Source organism: Ruditapes philippinarum, unplaced genomic scaffold (genome assembly GCF_026571515.1).
Source record: "Ruditapes philippinarum isolate M1 unplaced genomic scaffold, ASM2657151v2 ctg4318_1_1_1_1, whole genome shotgun sequence".
In the NCBI taxonomy this organism is placed as follows: Eukaryota; Metazoa; Mollusca; class Bivalvia; order Venerida; family Veneridae; genus Ruditapes; species Ruditapes philippinarum.
Window position 1 is genome coordinate 88,326 of NW_026853119.1, and position 23,069 is coordinate 111,394.

The 23,069-nt window shown below is 31.8% G+C and overlaps 1 protein-coding gene across 2 annotated transcripts in view; it reads left to right on the top strand.

Moving 5' to 3' along the window:
* The first annotated feature begins 3,364 nt into the window (after positions 1 to 3,364).
* LOC132734445 (GRAM domain-containing protein 2B-like) overlaps positions 3,365 to 23,069 on the top strand; it is a 56,896-nt gene continuing 37,191 nt past the window's right edge. For both annotated transcript variants that reach the window (XM_060721191.1, XM_060721197.1), the window contains exons 1-4: positions 3,365 to 3,696; positions 7,025 to 7,066; positions 16,013 to 16,186; positions 18,256 to 18,304. In XM_060721191.1, the coding sequence (XP_060577174.1) occupies positions 3,632 to 3,696; positions 7,025 to 7,066; positions 16,013 to 16,186; positions 18,256 to 18,304 (330 nt within the window). In that variant the 5' untranslated portion in view covers positions 3,365 to 3,631. The remainder of the gene's footprint in view (positions 3,697 to 7,024; positions 7,067 to 16,012; positions 16,187 to 18,255; positions 18,305 to 23,069) is intronic.

Genomic DNA, 23,069 nt, shown 5'->3' on the forward strand with positions numbered 1-23,069 from the left:
TTTCACCATTTTTTGTGTTTAAATGTTCAATTCTAAAAACAGAATCTCCAAAGAAATTCCAACACAACAAAATTGAAAATGTTGCAGGCTCGGTTTGATTGAGCCTGTCCATGGACGGTACTGGAAAATGCAAGTTACCGTCCACGCCCCCTAGCACCGGCTTAAGCAGAATTCAACATTTAACACAAAAATGGAGAAAATTGGAATTTAGAAACATCCGCAGATGTGTTCATCCTAAAAAAGAATTTGCATTCATATAGGTCAGTCTAAAGACCTAACTGTGTTTTAATGGTCTTTGACGGATGCCTTCACAAATGTCTTCAATAATTATAATTTCTTATAAAATCCACACTTTTCAGCTATCGTTTTGCACACAAACAAAAACTTTTAATAACTTTAAGATATGTTATAATAAATCTACTTTGATTACTCAGTACATGTACCAATTAAAACTGAAATATGGTGGGTGATTAGTGACAAGTATAGTTTTTCGTGTGACCCATCGCGATAGGACGGAATGCGATTTCGTGACCGCTTTCCTGTGTTTTTGAACTTTTGCCCTATGGACGTGAACATTTGAAGATGCAACAAAATTATGGAGACAATGCAACACATTTTAGGTGTCGTTTTTCGCCTAATATTCTTCATAATTTGACTTCGTCGTCCAATCGCCTTTATGCCGCATCACGTGGAAGTTTATAATGCATGCCGCACTTGGTAAAACCACTCAAAGTGTATAAAAACTAAAACCAAGTAGAATCCATTTGCAAACATTGCAATTACTAGTATGTGTAAGTGATATGATTTGGATTTATTTAAGCAAATAAGGGTCGTTTTCGGTATTTAATCATTTCATCGAATTCTTTCACTGATTTAAGTAAACATCATATGCTTTTTATGACATAGACATTAATAATTTCATTATTGAATTTGATTGTCACACTGTAAAGGCACAATATTCCTCAGAAATTAAAGCATGTTTCCTTCTTTAGACAGGACAAAAGTGAGTTTTATCTAAATGATAATGGTTTAGAACACGAAACGTACATACTTAGAAAGAAGCGCTGAGTATGAAACTACAATTATGTATTTGTAAAAGAATATAGACGAAGTAGTTTTTTGACTTTCATTTAAATACATAACAACAATTAATGTACTAATTTATGTACTAATTGCCAGAAGGAAACAGACGCAATAGATGATTCAGGTAGCTGGCTAAGTAGTTACTTTTTGGAAACTAAAACAGGACATCAAAAATAAAAATAAAAAGTTTTTAGAGATACAAATGTATCAAAATTAAAAAAGAAATGCTGGTGAAAGGTGCCTTAAATTTGTATAAGAGCTCAAAACATTTACTGCTTCATTGTCTGTAATATTCTAAAGTACATGTATAATGGTGACTTGTGCAAGAATCAGAGATTTATATCACACAAAAAACCGCACAACTTTAAAAGAACTAAAAGGTACTGGAACGTTATAACCAAGTTATTCTGCGTTACGTTCACGTTCACATCAAATTATCATTTCACTTGGTCTATGATAGGCACTTTGAAAGAAAGAAAACAATTTAACTACCTTATTTTCTTTGTTTCATACGACGTGTCTCGGGGTCTTCATTTTTATCCCCTGAACACACTCTATCAAACCGAGTCCTTGTTTCCCCATTGCTCGCGAGGATACTTATTTGATTGTAAAATAGCTTAGGTATATAACTACCGTACAAACACATTTAAAGTTTACGGTTTTCAATATTCAATAATCTTATGCAATGATTTTTCATTCGTCAACTGGTCACTGAAATATGATACGTTAGTTGCCATAAAATATGGTCTTCCACGTAACTATGCGTTCATCCCCTTACAAGTTTTTGTCACGGTAAAAATACATGAAATATTTATACCTGTTTTCCTTTGAATAAACTAATTCAACTTTTTGGGACGCTAATTAAGGCGCTCATAGATTTTAAGAGATAATAATGATATTAAACTGGCGAATTGCATTGATTTAACCCTACGATAAGTGTGATGATAACAAATTTTATTTTTTAAACACTTCGTTATAAGAATACACATCTTATTATAAATTTGTGAAGGGATTTGTTTTCAGTATGTTAATATCAAATAATAAAGTTAAATATGTTAACATCAACTTTTCACTGAAGACAAAAATATTCAAAAATTATTTTGCTGAGAAAGGTCACAATAATTTCCCTTTCTGTTCGGATGTTTGATAAAAAAATGCTTATGTAAGTGATGGATATTTAACAAAATCGCGGTAATTAAATTTAATTCCCGTGTAGTGTCGCCTGGTATCCGAGGTCAATAACGCAATGAAAACAACATTCAACAGTGTCGACATAACGACGGTGTCATTAAAGAATAATTATATAGCATGTTTGTCCTAAATTTTGATCACACGATAACCTTATACATTCATTTACTTGTATAAATCAAATCTGAAATCAGGTGTATAAAAACGTATCATATTTCAGTGACCAGTGGACGAATGAATAAATCATTGCATAAGATTATTGAATATTGAAAACCGTAAACTTTAAATGTGTTTGTACGGTAGTTATATACCTATGCTATTTTACAATCAGTATTTTTTATAGTATAATAGATGTTGAATTTTATTTTATATCAGGGATCTTGCTGTTATCTAAAATTATTCAAGAGTTAATTCATGTACACCATGTGCTTTTATTTGGAAATTCATTCGATAAATTAAAGGAGAAGGGTAGATTAAATTTAAATACCAATTTTGGATTAAAATCTCATTCATGTTTTTAACAATGAACAATTAATCGCAATTAACAATTAATCGAGCATAATAACATTACAAATGATAGTACATTTGTAATATATTGAATATAAGAGACAAGTTGTTGATTTTAGTTTTTGTCTTTTTTTTATTCTTTTCTTTTTTTAATTTTGTCTTGTTTTTGTTGTTGTTGTTGTTGTTCTTTTTTGCTGTTGTTTTTCTACAATAAAATCATACTCACTATAGAAGACTTTCAGTCGCTAAGTTCTAGTTATAAGAAATATATATATAGAGTTTATAAGACAAAACTAGGTCAATCATGTAAAAAGAAGAAAAAAAATATATATAGGTGAAGAATAATTTACATTTGAAACTTTCGTGTTTCCAATCTCGATGGGGTTTTAACGATTTATTTTCTTTTACAGAAAGACACGTTGCAGAAATAATAACAAAGTGCTAAATGTTAAAAGCCGTGCTTTGGTTTAAATCGATTAACTTGATCATTTATACATGTAACCTGAGCTACTACTTTTGTTCTGCTATTTCTAAATACACTGTCAATATAACCTTCAGATTTTTTAGTGATTTAAATGTAGGCAGTATTTGTAGAGCATAATATTATTAAAGACTTTAGTGCCACTTAAAATGGAATTTAAAATTACACCGCTACAAAGTACAAAATGTGTTAAGATATACCCGAAATTTTATTTTCGAATAATGACCATTCAATATAGCTGAACATAAAAAGTGATCGGTTATTTTTCAGTATACTATGACAAAGCTATAAATCGAAAGGTAGTGTCAACAGGTTAATTAGGATTTGATTGAAATAACCTACACGAAATGGAATAATACTCAGTTTACTGGAATGTCCGTTCAACACGGAAACCACGTGCGGTACCCTTTGCCGAAAAAGAAACTGGATTTCTTAAGGTAAACATTAAACTATGTCTTTGTTTCTATAATGTTTATTTCTGATCAAGTTTAATGATTATTGGATTGAAAATCTTTTTAATGTCTAACATTTTACTATAGTATGGTCATTACTAAATATAGATATTCTGTAAAGAACATTAACATTATGTTTATTATGAAGCTCATAGTGTAAATTAATTTATATAATTATTATAATCTGATTGTACAGCGGGACGGATCAAAAGAAAAATATTATAAATAGGCAGGGGAAAAATGAATTAAAGTAAAAGAAACATTTGAGTAATTAAACATTTCTACCTCTGTCTTATTCTCAAATGCAATATTTGTCAATTAGAAATATTTATTAATGACTTAAAGCAGCATGCCTCCAGATTTATGCTAATGTTCACGAAAATTTTGAAAATGTATTTGAAAGTAAAATACTGTGAAAAGACCAAAGAAAATAATTCACATATTGCAAATGGCACTGACATTCCACGTAAATTACCAAAAAGAGGTCAAAATATACATAAATACCTCTAATTACTGCGTTAGTAATCACAATTATTCTTATAAAGCGGGTGTTCGGTAGAACTTACAAAATTTATAACAAATTCTGCTAATTACAAACATGTAATTAATCATATGCATCCCAATGTATGCGGTTTATTACATCTAATATAGAAATAAATAAAATACTCAGTGAGCCCACATTGAAATGGTCAAGAAATGTTCCTGACATGCCTTTATCGCCTTTATTTTTTTACTTTTCTTAAGATCTTAATACATTTTTCTAAAGACTGAATTTCTTGAAATGTTTTGGCTCATCTGGAGGCGCGCAGCTTTAACAAATCATTTTGTAAGAAATGGTTCCCTTATAGTTGCATTTTATAGATTGTTTACAAGTCTAATGATATAAGACTTCAGGACCATGGAATATACTGAGTTTCAAAAAAGAGTGTGCACCTGCTTACATGGAAATTTTGCATATTTATTTTAGTAAAATAAAGGCATATTTGATATCAAAATTTGCAAACCGTTTGACTATACGATGGTTTATATTTAATTGAAAAACTTCATTATTATCAGAACTTTAGTTACGTGTAAATAGGTGAGGAATGAAAAATAAAATTTGCAGAATAGTGCATTTTGTATATTCTTTTTTGCCTATGGATATTAGAATTTTTGAATGGAACATCATACAAACCTAAGTCTATAGTCCATATGACGTCTTGTCCATGCAGTTTTGAACACTTTCGTTAATTTAATGATGAGATGTATGCAAAAGATACTAATTAATGGTCATGCACGCAACGAGACAAAAATGCGATAAAAAGCACAGTTCCGCAACTTTAACTTTCCACCCTCTACCCTTCCGTCACTTACACGAAACAAAAATTCTGATAATTATCGAATTTCAATACAAATAAAGAATTGTATGCTCAAAATACATTTCTGCAAATTTTGATATAAAGTTTGCCACTATTATACAGAATTCCCAAATAATCAAGTGCACACTTTCTTTTGCAACTTAATATAGTACGGCCAGTAGAAATGTTATATAATCTATATCCTTGTCAGAAGGCAAATCAGGAATACATGTACAAAAGTTGTGTGTGGTAAAGCAGGCTTCAGTGGTGTAAAAAATGCAACTCCATAACATGGAGCGATTTAAAAGTAAATATACAGTAAATATATGTTAGTAAGTAAAGGTACCTTAATTAAATTAGAATTTTATAGCGAAAGGATCCTTCAAGCATTATGAGATCTTTATTGTTGAGTACAATATTAAATCCTACTGGACGAGTACACAGCTGTAAAATCTATATTGTATGAGTTCAATACCAATATAGGTTTTGCAGTTGTGAACGAATCAGAATTGTACTCAACAATGTATAATGATAACTTTATTTCACACCACTAATTTTTATCATTTTGACAGAATTTTGTTTTCATTAAAAACGATCGTTGCGTCACATCGACTTTATGCTTGATAATACACAGTTTTAAAAAAGCGTCTCAAGTCTATAAGAGAGATAACTCGTACAAGAATAATTCACGACGGCAGGCAGAGTTATTTTGAGTACAATATGGGTTTCATATGAATTTGTTGGACTCTGGAAACGAGGCTAAATGGATACAGTACGGATATGATATGTTTTAAACTCTTAATTAAAGGCAATATTTTATAAGGACCATCCAAGTGATACATTTCGATTGATTTTATCACTACATGTATTTGAAAAACTAATGGAAAATGTGCACATTGTATCCATTTTAATACCAACATTTACAAATAATGTACAAGTATATATAATGCCATTTAAAACATTTTGAGAGAAAAAAATATATAAATAAAATGCACATACAGCATGGTTTCAATTCATTCCATCTTTTATTTGTATAAACAAGAATCTGGCAACATATCTTTAAGAAGATGCTGAATTATCTTGAACTATTTCCGAATCAAGTTTACATTACATGGTGCCAAATAAAACAACCTAGCAGCAAATTTATATAAACTTTTGTATTGGGGTGAATATACACGAGCTGTTGTAAAATTATATCACTTTGTGATTTTTATGTTTTCTTAGTTATTGCGGAACTCCTCGCCGATTCACCATTATAATTTCTGGAACAACAGCAAATGAAAGAAGCTTTGCAACAATTATTGATGAAACTGACTTCAGCTTTAAACGACAGCACAATACAAGTCAAGTGAGGTCCAAAATTATGCTAATCGCTTTCCTTTTCCGGAAATTCCAACATTTGTTTTGTCATTTAAAAAAAAAAACCGAAGTCATTTAAAATACACACAAAACAACGTTTAAAGTCATCATATGGTTAATTTGGCAAGTATTTTCTACAATGGGCTAGGCCCAGGGACCAAGCGGTCGCTGAACTGTGTTCTGGTCATTTCAATGTTGTTTACTACCGTAATCTGGAGGGTTAACTACCACCATCAGTACCATCAAGCGACAGTCAAAAATACGCCAGAATCCTCGTAAGGGCGACAACTTATATTTAAACGCAATAAGTAGGAAACGAAAGTACAACACATTATGTGGTCATTGGGTCTCAAGAATTTAGTCATTTGTCTGGTTGAAAATCAAAATACTGTCATAACATATTGATACTTTGATAATCAAAGACAAAAATTCAACCCAGTACCCTTTTACTATATGATACATGTGATATAGGACGGGTGCAGCTATTTCGATGTGGAGGGGATTTTTCTTTACTAGTATCAGCATAGACTATACAATTGAGCCAAATACCCGAGTATTTCATCGTAAAAAACACCGTCTATAAGAGATGTGAACCTTTCCTTTAATTTGTTTTTCAGGTCAGGAAGTTTGAAGGGAATCCGTTTGCAGAAAAGTTTAAGGTATTTTTGTTTTTATTTATCTTTCGCAACACATTTTTTGGCCTTAAATCTCAATGGAATCATTAACAGTTTAGAAATGACATTGATTGAATCATGTTGACATATGGTTACCAAGTGAAGTTTTGCATGCATAGTGATATATTGCTTTCTCAATAAAGGGAAAAACGAGTATACATGCGTGAAGATGTAGATATTTTATAGATAGCTGGTCAATTAAAATTAACGCTATCAGTCCTGCTCATACAACTTCTATATAGGCTCTAGAAAATGTTTGTTGCCGAGTGGATAAGATCGTTGATGTCTTCAACCTAAGAGTGTCCCTTATCCCTCCATGGACTATATGGATTCTTTCATCAGTTTGCTTACTGAACGGCAGGTTCCCGCTTGTGCCTGTAATAAAGCATAGAGGGGCACCCGTCACCCCACTAATTAAACTGGAAAACACTGTTCGGTATGACATGAACCCCAACCAGTCAATAAATCAATCAATCAATCAATCAATCAATCAGTTATCAATCAATCAAACCAAGACTCAGATGGATGAACTAGATAAATCTTTGAAAAAAGGGGAAAGAATTAAGATCCCAAAATATGAACAAATACCATGACCCAAATGACAATAGGCATGCTTTATGGAAAAAAAGGTTTTATGTACAATATGATATCAGTTTTTTACCCAAGTTTTCAACATTTCATAATGAATTCTACTTGATTTATATTTTGCAGATAGCAAATGTTGTCGTTTAATCAGGCTAGCGATTATCACTTTCATGTACACTTTGAATACCTGGAAGAGTTGTTTCTAATGGAAACAATTCTTGGAAATTCAATAAAATCAGCAAGGGTGTGGGGAAAGCTTCTTTAAATTGTTATGTTAGTGTGTACAAATGAAGTATGATTTTCAATCCATTTTTAAAGTTTTGTTTACTTACATATTTGAAATTTTAAATAATGGGGCTATCAAGCTAATAATTCATCACATGAAAATAATTTTAAAGAATATCGGTTTTGGTGCTTAAAAAATCAGGAAAAAAAAAGAAGACTGAGGCTGATTCTTACTATGTACATGTAAGGGCGGGAATTTAGTGGAGGGAAAGGGAGTGTAAATTTTAAGCAACATTGAAAAGTTCTTGTGATAAAATTTTCCTTCATTTGAATTGTTGAAAAGGCATTTTATCATAAATGAAGTGCGAGAGTGCTAATCATAGAAACAAACTAACCGCATATTGCACTAGCTTATATAATTTATAATATCTGCAGCCACAATACTGTAAAAGCTATATGTATGATCCATTTTAAATGACACGGTTGGTTCAAAATCAAGCAAAACTGAGCAAAACTTCACTATTGTGGTCAATTTTACTTTTTCTCTTTAAGAAATTTCATCATCTGTGATATTTTCCCAATGAAAAGATTATGACCTATATACACGTGCTATCTGTCATACATGCGCTTCTTATCATTTTACAATTTACTTCCTTGAAATTGGATGGATATATTTTCTGTTTCTGACCGGAGTTTTAAATGCGAATTTTGAATAATTCTAATCTAGCATTAATGAGCATTGAAAAAAAAGAGAAAAAAAAAGGTTTACATTATTTTCCCTAGTCAGAAATACCTGCACGTTTAAACACTAGTAGCACGAATCATAGTGCAGTAAGCAGGGAACCAGATAATAGTCATGCGATATCTACGGTTTCGGTACGAAAGAACATCTTTTATCCCAGTTAAATCCGGCTGTCCAATCAAATGTCATGATATAAATCACCTTATCCATCATGGCTGACCACAACAAATGAGGTGACATTTAAGAGAAAGTAAGCAATGCTAAATGAAACAGGACGTAAAATGATACCGGTAAACACTGCAATAATTTAAGTACGTATTTTACTTTATTTTGCATGATAAAAAATTATGGTTTTTCAAGCAAGACGTGTTATTTTGGCATATTTTTAATGTTTATTTACCACCGATTCGGTCAAAATCGGTGACACTGACGGGGAAATTCCTGGTATGTTAATTAGTCCAACATGACAAGGTGTGAATCATTTGCCAAACTTCCTTAGTGTATTATACATTGCATTCAGTCTTCTTTCTAGTCTAGAAATAGAAAATTGTTCAGTGTTGCTTGACTAGAATCTAGATGGTGGCCTAGTCCTATAAATATGACGTCGCTTTGAGATATTTTTGCTTCTGGGCAAAGCAACGTCATATCGAAATTGCTCAAAAACCCATAGCATGTTCCGCCAGAAAATCGGGCGGAACGAAAAACAATTAAGACAGCGTGTATTTACATAAGTTTTGACCTATTTATGAACAAAACTAAAAAATAAATACCTTTTGTCAAAATAATTAAACTGTCACATCCGAAAAATCATGATTTAATCCTCTCATGTATTTCAATTCTTTTTACAGCCGATAAACAAATGGCGGCCATAAAGTGCGCGAAATCTGATTGGCTAATTCAAATGCAAGCGTTTAAGTGAGGCAGAACAATCTAACGGAATATTTTTTGAACGAAATAATTGCCCATGCACCGTCAGTGTGTTCGAATATATTTTTCCGTTCAAAAATTTGGAATCAATCTGTAAAGCACCTTGCTTAACCAGTATGGCTGATAGACAAAAATAGATTGATGTTTATATTTTATTTTAAATTGATAAGTACATTGTTTGAGAGTTTTTGTGTATGATTGAGCATGAAATTGAAAGAAAAGAAGATAAGCTTTTGAATAAAGCTTGAAAGGCAAGACAATAGACATTTTTTGAATTTTTTATGATGCTATGCGTTTTTGAGCAATAACTATTAGACGTCAGGCTTGACCGACATAAACTATAACAAGCCTGTAACGTCTAATATATTGGACTAGATGGTGGCCATAATTTTTGGCACAATCTTTTTAATAAATAATATGAAATCAGGCAAAGCATATGAACCGGGAAGTCGGTTAAAATAATCGTTCATTTTTATTTTACATTTCCGTTTTGAAAGTACCATTCGGTATTCTATACACTGTTAATCACACACCCGTGCCGATTTTGCGACTCCGTAAATATGGTATTGCACGGCCGTGCATATATTTTGACGTGACGTCATTAGTGTTATACAATCAAAGTGTAAAGACGCGCTAAATGTAAGCGTTATACTATAGGCGCGTCAATAAAAAATGACTCTTATTACACTTTAAACGGTCTTTTTTGGGGGTATGTGATAAATAGAATAATATGAAAAAGGCAAAGCCTCAAAGCGAGCTCGATGTACTTTTTACGTGAAATAGTATGAAATAATCACTCATTTTTATTTCAAATGCAGTAACGAGTGCGTGTACCGTCACACGTACTGTGTTATGGCTCCCCCCTGTCGTGAAATGAATAACGAGTTTTGAAAATGTTGATAAAACTTTGTTTATTTTATTTCACTCTATAATTTATCAAGCGAAATAAAGATTATTTAAAGTAAAATTAATGTAAAACTTAAAACGTTTGCGACATAAAAATAGCGTACTTGATTTATTTGTTTTGCACGTGCTGTTTGGCGCTACATTGTGACGTCACGTAAACAATACTTTAAACGTCTGTACAGCGTTAACGACTGAATAAAAGATATTGGTGTTCGGATTCATTTTCTTAGTTAGACCATTTTCTTTCATTCTAGATAGTTTTCACAACAAAATTCGACAAAAAAAAATGTTTTTATTTATCAGATTTCAAACAAAATGGCGCCTTCGATTTTCATTTTTGATACACAGCTTCCGTTATTCTGGTTCCCTGTCCAATTATTGTTCCCATAGACGTGCGCGGGTGACCAGTCTACACATCCGTTTTCAGTCAGAATTCCTCAGTTTTTATCGTTATCTTTAAATTCGAAAGGTTGCGATGTGTCCAATTCGGTACTTTGGACGAAAGTTTTCAAAACCATCACTTAGCAGGTACTCGCGTTACCGTCAAGCCCGCTTTGCGAGCAGGCCCTTCGGGCCAGCTCGTCGAGCTCGCTATTAAATTCGTGTAAGTTCATTACTGAATTTATTGCACTCGTAGAATAAAATAATATTGTGCTCGCCAGAGGCTCGCATAATATAATTGCATTCAACTCGTGCAATAAATACAGTATTGAACTTACACTCATTCAATATCCTCTATTTCTGTTTATTCTGGTTCCCTGTCCTATTATGGTCCCCAATGGTAGGCTGCAGGGGACCAGTCTACGCATCCGTTTTCAATCAGAATTTCTCGGCTTTTAACGTAAACTAGTAAGTCGAAAAGTTGCAATTGGCCATTATCGGAATACACTGCCGTTTATCATTGCGTTACGGCGCCCAACAAGAAATGGTACTGAAAATTTCGCTGATAGGTATAGAATTCTATATGTTTTTTTTTTCTTTTTAAATATACACCTGTATTCTATAGCCGGGCAAGCAAAAGTCCGGAGCAGCTTCGTGGCCCCAGGCTTAGACTTCCCCGTATTAGATAAATGAATAATTAATCCTTATGGCTCTACATTAGCTGAGAATTTTAGATTAACATGAAAGAAGGCAAAGTTTATGCCTAATAAATTTGTTACTTGAAAAGTTATTTATAGACATTAATATGAAAAAGGCAAAGCCTCAAAGCGAGCTCGATTTTCTTTTACTTTAAAATAGTATTAAATAAGCGTTCATTTTTATTTTACATTTTCAGTTTTAAAATTGTCATTCGGTTTTTTATACACTCCTTCCGTTTATTCTGGTTCCCCCTCTCTATTATGGTTCCCATATAAGTACGCAGGACACCAGTCTACGCTTCCGTTTTCAATCAGATTACATTGGCTTTTATCGTTATCTTGTAATTCGAAAAGTTGTGATGTGTCAATACGGTACTTCGGACGAAAGTTTTCAAAACCATCACTATCTAGCAGGTACTCACATTACCGTAAAGCTCGCTTTGCCAGCTGACCCTTTGGGCCAGCTCGTCGAGCTCGCTATGAATGGTTTGCAGAAATATCTTTTTCTATCATTCAGTTGTCTGTGTAACTGTTATGCAGTCGGGTAAATTCAAGGTGTTACAATTTATAGCTGAAGTTTAATTTTCAATATTGACACTTTTGTATAAACCATCGTAATAGAAATTTTTCAGGCTGCTGGTTAAGCAAATTTTGATCTGAGGTGAGTCTTTGAATTTGTAAAATCCCCGCTGGGCTTACTGAAGTTAAACTTTAGAGTTTCACTGCAAATGTCTACTGGTATTAATTTAATTAAAAAAAAATAAGATTAAAAAATCTCATTATCTAACATTAAACAATTTATTTGCGATTTCAAAATTATCATTTGATATGAGCCCTTTTTAGTAAAAAATAACAAATTAACAATATCTTTATTTATAAGGTCATTGTCAATTACATTAATAATATAATCACAATATCTGTCCTACTCAATCACCATAATGATTGCATTTAACATTTTTTCACCTTCAGCTTTATTATACCCCCACCACAAAATGTGGGGGGGGGCTATAATGGATTTGCTTTGTCGCGTCGGTCGGTCCGTCCGTCCGTCGGTCCGTCCGTCCGTCCGTCCGTCTCCATTTTCGTGTCCGCTCTCTAACTCCTATACCAATTGAAGGATTTTCTTCAAACTTGGCTCAAATGTTCACCTCAACAAGGGGATGTGCAGAACCCATATTGCCCATGTGTCAGTTCAAGGTCAAGGTCACAATTGAAGGTCAAATATCAAACACTATCAAATATTACACAGTATGTTGTGTCCGCTCTGTAAGTCCTACACTACTTGAAAGATTTTCTTCAAACTTGGCTCAAATGTTCACCTCAACCAGGGGATGTGCAGAACCCATGTGGCCCATGTGTCAGCTCAAGGTCAAGGTCACAATTGAAGGTCAAATATCAAACAATTAAATATTACACAGTATGTCGTGTCCGCTCTGTAAGTCCTACACTACTTGAAAGATTTTCTTCAAACTTGGCTCAAATGTTCACCTCAACAAGGGGATGTGCAGAACCCATGTTGCCCATGTGTCAGCTCAAGGTCAAGGTCACAATTGAAGGTCAAATATCAAACAATCAAATATTACACAGTATGTTGTGTCCGCTCTGTAAGTCCTACACTAATTGAAAGATTTTCTTCAAACTTGGCTCAAATGTTCACCTCAACAAGGGGATGTGCAGAACCCATGTTGCCCATGTGTCAGCTCAAGGTCAAGGTCACAATTGAAGGTCAAATATCAAACAATCTAATATTACACAGTATGTCATGTCCGCTCTGTAAGTCCTACACTAATTGAAAGATTTTCTTCAATCTTGGCTCAAATGTTCATCTCAACCAGGGGATGTACAGAACTTATATCACTCTTTTGCTGGCTTAAGGTCAAGGTCACACTTTAAGGTCAAAAATTGATTTAGAAAATATTCTTAAATTTTAACATTTATTTGAATATTTCTAAATCTAGAAAAGGTATTTGCTTGAAACTTAATATATTTTTGAAGGGTCACAATTCCAATATGCTGTTCGTTCAAGTTTCATTACTCTGTATTGCATTTTACCAAAGTTATGCCCCTTTTTAAGTCTTCAAATTTACATACAATCAAATATTAGACAATATGTTGTGTCCGCTCTATAAATCCTATACTAATGGAAGAATTTTCTTCAAACTTTACTCAAATTTTCACCTCAACAAGGTTATGTGCAGAATCCAGAATCCATGTCACCTTTGTGCCGGCTAAAGGTCAAGGTCACACTTGAAAGTCAAAAATTGACTTAGAAAATGTTCTTAAATTTTAACATGTACTTGAATAATTCTGAAACTAGCGCAGGCATTTGCTTGAAACTTAAAAGATATATGAGGTGTGCAGGTCAAGTTTCATTACTCTGTATTGCATTTTGACAAAGTTATGCCCCTTTTTAAGTCTTCAAATTTACATACAATCAAATATTAGACAATATGTTGTGTCCGCTCTATAAATCCTATACTAATGGAAGAATTTTCTTCAAACTTTACTCAAATTTTCACCTCAACAAGGTTATGTGCAGAATCCATGTCACCTTTGTGCCGGCTAAAGGTCAAGGTCACACTTGAAAGTCAAAAATTGACTTAGAAAATGTTCTTAAATTTTAACATGTACTTGAATAATTCTGAAACTAGCGCAGGCATTTGCTTGAAACTTAAAAGATATATGAGGTGTGCAGGTCAAGTTTCATTACTCTGTATTGCATTTTGACAAAGTTATGCCCCTTTTTAGTCTTCAAATTTACATACAACCAATACTAGACAATATATTGTGTCTACTCTATAAATTCTATACTAATGGAAGGATTTTCTTCAAACTTTACCCAAATGTTCAACCAAACTGGGTGATGTGCAAAACCCATGTTACCCTTGTGCCAGATTAAGGTCAAGGCCACACTTGAAGGTCAAAAATTGACTTATAAATAAAATGTTTAATACATTGGGAAAATGAAAGGTTATTTGTAACTGTTTAGAACATGATTTGATAATATATATTTATACTATTACCTGTACAATTAGTCTTTTTTTCACCAGAGATAATTTCTTTTTATGTATTTGTGCCACATAAGTTATTCCCTTAACCACCTTTCCTAGTGGTCTTCTGTCAAGGACATTGGTGGGGGTATGAATCGCATTCAGCGATAGTTCTAGTTTAACTTGTGTAAAGCACAAAACTGAAAAATGGGTTTGGTGGGGGTGAAGTGTTGACAGAAACAGGGAATGCTTGCAGATTTGCAGAAGTGGCTTGAGGAAGTGTCGTAGAATGATATGCCTGTTAATCCAATTTGCATCAACTAATTTTTGTGTCGCCTTGAAAAAGGCGACATATTATAAGGGGTTGTTTTTGTCGGCGTCCTCTTAATCTTGTCCGGAGCATAAGTCAGTCACTATAAGTTTGATTGACTTCAAACTTGGTATGCATGCTTCTAATAATGACCCGAAGTGCAGTGTACAAGAATCGGTACTGTGCACTTCTTAATTTTTGAGTTATTGCCCTTTGTTAATTTTCATACTTTATTTTTGTCTGGGCCATTTCTCCTAAAGTATAAAAGCTATGGGCTTGAAACTTCATAAGATGATAGATCTCATTAAGAAGAAGTGCAGTGCAAAAGAACCGGTACTCTGCATTTCTTATTTTTTGAGTTATTGCCCTTTGTTAATTTTTATACTTTATTTTTGTCCAGGCCATTTCTCCTAAAGTATAAAGCTATGGACTTGAAACTTCATGGGATGATAGATCTCATTAATAAAAATTGCAGTGTACAAGAACCGGTACTCTGCACTTCTTATTTTTGAGTTATTACCCTTTATTAATTTTCATACTTTATTTTTGTCCAGGCCATTTCTCATAAATCATAAAAGCTATGGACTTGAAACTTCATAGGGTGATAGATCTTATTGATAAGAAGTGCAGTGCACAGAAACTACTGTACCGCACTTCTTATATATAGAGTTATTGCCCTTTGTTAATTTTCATATTTCATTCTTGTCCTGGCCATTTTCCTAAACTATATTGTTCACAAGGCTACACATTCGACTCGCAGAGTTCTAGTTTGTTACATAAACATGTCCTTAGAAGTAATTAAATTGTCTGCTTCTTTTTCAAACAAAAACACCTGGGCAACAGTTTATAATGTTACTTGAAGGTAACATTCTACATGTAGCGCTAAAAAGAGAAAGGAACCCTGTTTGATCACTTGTTTTGAAGAAATGTTAAAGCACTACATACAATGTATTCTACTTTGTTAAAATCAAATTTTAGTAAGATTTACTTTTGTCCTCTTCTTTGGGCAGATACATATATCAGTAAAATGAATAAAAATAGGGGATTCAGAATCTTTTCCAAAACTTGGTGGAAAATATATAAATATATATTGATTCAATGGTGAGGCTGAATTTAAGGGTCCTGCATAAACACATAGCTACAATGTTGTATTATTTCTTTTTTCAGAAAAAGTGCAAGTTTACCAAATACTCCACTCTCAGAAGAATTAAAATTTAATATTGAGGACAATGTAATTGAAGAATCTAACATAGATAAGAAAGGTGGTGCTGACACACAAAAAGGTTCAAAGAGAGCAGACCCTAAAAAAGTTCTCGATGAATCTGTCGTCGTAAATAACAGGTAATGTTTTAATGATTCTAAGAATCGTCTACCTTACATGCAATTAGGTACATTAGTTTTAGCTGGAATTTCTGGAAAGTTGTGGAGCTATTCCAGTGATTTTTTCTTTCTGTATTTTACAGTCGAATAAGGCTGTTTCCCCTAGCCCTATATAGATATATTTTTCCCTGTGCACTTAATCAACAGAACCGTGACTTGCATGTAATAGCAGATGAAGTTCATCAGCTAGTTGATAAATTTAATTGACTGAAACACTGTGAGTGAGACAGATGTACTTTAGATAGCCTCTGCTATGTACCAAGCATGATGAATTTAAATTGAAATTGAAATTTAATAAAATGAGTGGTTGTTAGAATTTGACTTCAGATTATCCCCTTTTTCTGATTTATTACGTAGATTTTCCCCTTCAGAAAGCCACATGTTGTTTTTAAAATTGAAAAAAAAACAACAAAGAAACTGTCATTGTCTTCCGTCCAAAAAATATCCATAACAAATCAATATCAGATGACAAATATTGATAATATATAATTTAATAACGAGTATTTTCTGACTTACTTTTAATTTCACATCTTTTTTCATGATTTCTGTAAAAAAAAAAGTTTTGTGCATAGAAATATGATGCACATATGTTCATAAATGGCCTCTGCATGTATTTTCTGATGATTCTGTATCTTTTGTCATCATTGACCTGCTTGTATAGCTTTAGACATGCCGTTTTGACAGCTAGTGCACCTGCTTCTGTTGTGTTTTTGTTGAAATTTTGTAATTTTAAGACATTTTGTCAACAAGTCAAAATTATTGAATTCTTAAAATTTGTATTCATAGAAATTTATGACGGATCTGAATTTTGCAATTGATTTTGTTGTTCTCAGATAGAAAAAAAAAACAAACAAAAAAACTTTTATTTGAATTGGATAGGAATGATATTATAAACTCCTAGGTTAGACACTCGTCTTATATATAATTCAGCCTTAATTGTTGTGTTCAAATGCTAGCCAGCTTGTAAAAAGATAAGACGTGAAACACTTGACTCAGAATGATTTGTAAAAGATCATTCTGAATGTCTAAAATTTTTATACAAAACTTAATTGATATATGTTGGTACTTGAATATTTATGATCTGTATCATGTATAATAGATATTTAATGCACTTTAGTGATATGATAGTTTTGCTTAGTCTTTTTTTACCTGACAATATGTGAGTTTTGGTGGAGGCATCTATTTTGACAACAAATTGTTATTGTGTTGAGACAATCATAGTCACCTAATATATGGCAATGTGTGTGAAGCCTGTGTTCTTAGTTTAATTCAATAATAAGACTGTAGCAGCATGGCTGGGTGGTTTACACGTCATTCTTACAAGTAATCTAAGGATTGCTAGTGGCATGGGTTCAAGCCCTCTAGGGGACAAGCTGTGGTTTCCTTGGGCAAGAAACTTTACTCTTATTGCTCAGCACAGTTTGGTTCCAGGAATGAATGCAAATGTGTGACTATATATATTCTAAATGTGTTATTTTTAGATGAATTATTTCACATATTTGTCAAATCAAAAGAATTAAGGTGTAAAGTGAAATTTGTCATTGATAACATACTTAAACAATAAAGAAACCCCTCTACAATACCTCTAATCTACCATCGACTCTCTATGTTATTCATTAGTAAAGTGGATGATTCATTTCCCAATCCTTTATTTTGAGAAACGAACATCACAGTCCTGGGCCATAAATAGCTTTCAGGCTTCATTTAAGAAAGGCTTAACTGTGACATGATGTACTTTTCCTAGGTATTATTATTGAAATACTTAGTTTGAAACATTGCACGTAATCGTTTTTCCAACAAAAAGTAAAAACTGAAGACTGCCTAAAGCAGTGAATGTAATATTACATGTAAAATTGTTCTGAAACAGTTGGCCTGCCACTGCTGGGAGTAATTTACTGATTATCAAGGCTTGAATGTAATATGTGTTAAAGTGTACTTGCAAAGTGCAAGACTGCCTCGGAAACTGTACGATTCCAGCATGCTGCTTGCTGACTTGTTTTATTTAGAGAATGCTCATTATTTATTTACAGGTCTGTTGACTTTGCCAATCTCACACATAGAGGTGTTTCCTTTATAATGGTAAGTGAAGAATCTCTTTATTATATTTGCATGCTAGACAACCATAGCTCATTGCTTCTAATCAATTTTAGGTTCTTGATGCTAATTTATTACAACACACTAATTGACGAGATTTTTATTAAAGCTTGTCTGATAATGTGCTGATAGCGGAAATATATGGGAAAATTATGACATGACGTGTGTGTGCGTGTGTATATATAAAGCTATATATCTTTCCTGTGGTTTGCAGAATTATTTTTTAGAATAAAAGAACACTGGTACTTCTAGATGCCTGTATGAAAGAAATGTTTATTAATATTTCCTATAAAAGATGCACAAAATCATTTCATACTTAAAGTTAACTTAACAGCATAAATACATGTAGTTTGCTATGGTGAACATTTAATTTTTTCTGTGTATGCACATTGTTGACGTGTGTTAGCCAAGACATTCTATATTACAAAATTGTCTGTTGAGAAAATCAGCCATTTTTTAAGATAATTTTTCTGTAAAGCATTTCATAAGATATAGCTTTTTAATTAGAAGTAAAAAAGTCATTGCTGTTTTTTTATTTTTTATTATAGTCTCCAGATAAGTTACCGGTAGCAAATTAAAAAAAAAGAAAAAAACAGGTTATATGGCCCTATATAAACGGTTGTTTGTATATATAACCCAAAGAAATTACTTCATAAATCGGCTGCAGAGGTATAAGAAGATTATGTAAACGCCACAATTATCCAATGAAAAACAATGTTACAAAACATGCTTTATTATATTAAATGTACATAATTATAGCGGGAAATCAATGTAATTGTTTATTGAAAAATAAAACAAGCAATTTATCCTTTATAACATTATTATTGTGACGTACATTTCATGATATATTCCATTTTATCATATAAAATAAACAACAACATGCTATTATACTTTAATGATGAAGGAAAATCAACTTGTTTCGGTTTTAAACCATTTCGCCATTATTGAATAAATTGTAACAATTTCAGTGATAATAAACAAAAATCATTGTATCAAGTAAATACAAATGTATAGGATGCACATTTGATCTTGTTAAATGAATCATCATATTGAGGGGAAATCGTTGCGTTTTAAATCTGATCGCATAAATTTCCTTGAATTTTCGATTTTAATGTACCCATGCGTCACTATTAAAACTGCTCAGTGGTTGTTTAACATTCAAAAGCAATTTAATATTTGAGTTTGAAAATTAAACTTTCCTAACAGTGATAACTCATTGGTTGTAATTATTTCTATCCAGGAAATTAAGTTGCATTTGGAATCTGAAAATCAGAAATCATTTTAATAGTAGGAATTATATGGTCTTTAATATGAAATTTCGGGAATAGAAATGGTTTTGTGAGAAAATACAATTTATGACGGACTTTAGAAGTTTAGGGAATAGAAAAGATTATTTGAGGAATTATTGCGAACAATAACAAACAGTGTCAAGTCATGAAAGAATGTGATGTGAATTTGTCAAAGAATTTTTGCAGTGCAACTATAAGATATATGCTAGAAAAGGTTTGCATGTTTCTTTATAGTTTGTATGATGATTGTATATTAAAATCATTTTGTTGAAAAATGATGAGCATTTGTGTTAATACGAAGTAAATTTTTGTATCCCAGAGTGAATTTCATGAAGAAGGTCTTGAAACCACTTGTAAAAGTAGGAAAAGGGAAAAATATTACCCTTGACATTTTTTCAGCGAATTTTTTTTTTTGATTGAAAGGGGGAATTTTGAATGTATTCCATTGACAGTAGCTTTTAAAGTTTTATGAAAATTTTAAAATTTTAATGAAAAGTAATTCATTTATTTAAAATTGAAGAGCTGAAAACTTGAACTTTAACATGTTTAACATTTTTTATGACTGTTTGAAAACGCTATAAATAAAACTGCACCTGATTTACATCTCTAGCTAAAACTCAGCCTCGGGCTTGAAATAGATTTTCAAGTTTCTGTATTAAATTTAGTAATTTAAGTGACATTCTGTCAGTGTGACGGTTATCTGGCTATCAATTATAAGCACTGTCTGTGTTTAGGAAAACTTGACTGTCCCTTACAGCTAGGAGGTGTTAAGTTCAAACCTGTATAAATGGATTGCTATTTGATGAATTTATAAAATTATAATTATCACTTAATTTGTTCTAAATTATGATTAAGCTTGTATCTAGAGTCATCAAATTATCTCTTACATAATGCTTAACCTGCAGAATTTATTAAATGGTTAATGGATTTAAGTCACTACAGTGATAGAGCAGTAAGTCTCTAGAGGCTTGCAGAAATCATGATCATAAAATAGATCCTTACATTTTTCATTCATGATCGCATATAAATAGATTTGAAGACTTGGCAACTTAAAGTTCATTTCGTCGGGTGAAATGGCGAAATTTTAGCATTTGATCATTCAAGTTCCTTAATTGCAGGGTATTATTTAGTGTGGTTTTCCAACTCCTTTTTTAAATCTCAATGGGCTTGTCTAAATTCCATTTTTGGGATCATCCATTATCAGATATCAAGATCAGTCAGTTAGTCAGCCAGCAATATACAGGATGGTCGGACTGCACGGTGGTGCAGGCTGGCTTGGCTTTATACTAACTAATGACAAAGACTTATCGTTTTTTGATTCCAGCAAGGTTTGGATTAAAATGTGCATCAACTTTCATTAATTTACCTTCTTAGAAATTATTGTGTAAATAAGATCCATAATTAAAGTGTCGGGTTTTAATTTAAACCCCATCAGGGACAAAGTGTTGTTTTTGTGAGCAAAAAACTTAACGCTCATTGCTCAGTACTGGTTGGTGGTTCAAGAAAAGATTTGAGATTGTGTCTATAAAAGCTTAAATTTAATTTTATTATTCATTATTTCCCTTGACTTAGTAAAAACCGTTTCATTATGTTGTTATTTGTTCCTTGAGTGCTTGAGTTAGAATCAACCAACTTTACAGGAATAATGATCAACATCACCGATCACTTAATTACAGGAATAATGATTCACATCACTTTATTATATACTTATATATAATATTGAGAAATATTGATGAAATAAAATGCATTTTCACTGTAAAAACTTATTTTTCACTGCAGTGAATCATGTTTCCAAATTTTCACTAGTGTCTTGCTGGACAACTTTCTAAATTCAGCTACCAAACAAATTAAAGATGAATTCTTCCTTTTCATAAGGTTTAAAAAGAGAAATATTGTATATAAATAGAAAATTCAAGTTTTTTTTTCTATAAAGACAGGATTTGCTTTATCTTGTGGTATGAAAATTATCATATTTCACTTGTGGCTACTGCCACCCATGAAAAATTTTTTTTCATACCACTCGATGAAAATAAATCCTGTATTTATAGAAGAAACTTGAATATTCTTTATAGGTTCCTACACACTCAAACTAAAATATATTCTGTAAAAACTAAATTAAGCCTTGAGAATTTTCTATAATTACTACCATTCTAAATATTTAGGTTTTATGTCAATATTTCAATAACTTTTATGACTTATAACGTTTAAGGTATTTGTATTAATCAAATGTCATTTTAGTGACATTTCAATTAATAAATTTTGTTAGGCCAAAAAAGTAGTTTTGGTTCTGATCCCCAACAAAAAGTAAGTGTGAATTATTTTTTTATACTTTTATATGATAATTTATTATATATATATATTATTTATATTGTAAATGAATTTGCATTGTATATCTTAAGTTGTATCTTGTAAACTTTCTGGAGAAAAAAAAAACTAGGTGTATCTTTGCCTTTAGCAATAACTTATAGTATAATCACATTTTTTCGAAATTTTACATACCAATTAATATATCAAAAGCAATAAATATTTGATGACCAGTTGACAAAGTTCTGGGAGCACTTTAAACTCTGTGTATAAATGCAACTCCTATTGTATTTAAATCTGCCAATAATCAACAGTGATGTGACTGTTTAAACAAGTTACATCAAGATACGCATTTTTTACATGTTTCTTAATGCAATGTTTTTGTATAATTGTTTCGAGATTTGTAATAGGATTAAAGTGGGTTGTGTTACAAACGCTAACCCTTGTTCTGTTTCCATGTCACATGTGTATTTTATACAGTAGAAAACTTGTGAAAAATAACTTCTAGACAGGGAGAGCTCAGTGATATTTACAGACCCTCTAAAGTTGTGACATTTGATTAAAAATATATTACACTAACTTTTGGCATTAATCATTACCGTATATTATTTGGGAAGTGAGTGTTTATTAAATGGTAATAATAGTGGATGTTTGGAAATGGCAGTGAAGGTAAATGTGATTTTTATTAATTTATCTTTATTTAATTAATTTTTCAATTTCTTTTGTTAATATATATCATTTTATGAAGCATAGTAAAAAAAATAGCAAAAAAAACCCCAACATAAATTCAATTATGCAGTGTCAGTGCAGAAATTAAAGCATCATAATGCCATCGAGTAATATTTTACTATTATTAAGTAAAGAATTAAATATTATGCAAGGGGATAAAATATAAAATTAAGGGAATATACTAATCATGTAAAGTATTATCAATTCATCTTTGATATTAATATTAACACTGAAGAATATGCAGACATGATGTTTAATAACTGTATTGATTAGTCATATTAAGAAATATAATCATGCCTAGACTAGAAAATTAGAGCTTTGTTATTGTTAAAATTGTGTATAATTTCTATAATATTGGAAATTACATTGTTATATTATCCACAGAAGATTAAAATTATATTAATAAATAAGAGATAGTCTAAGAGTAA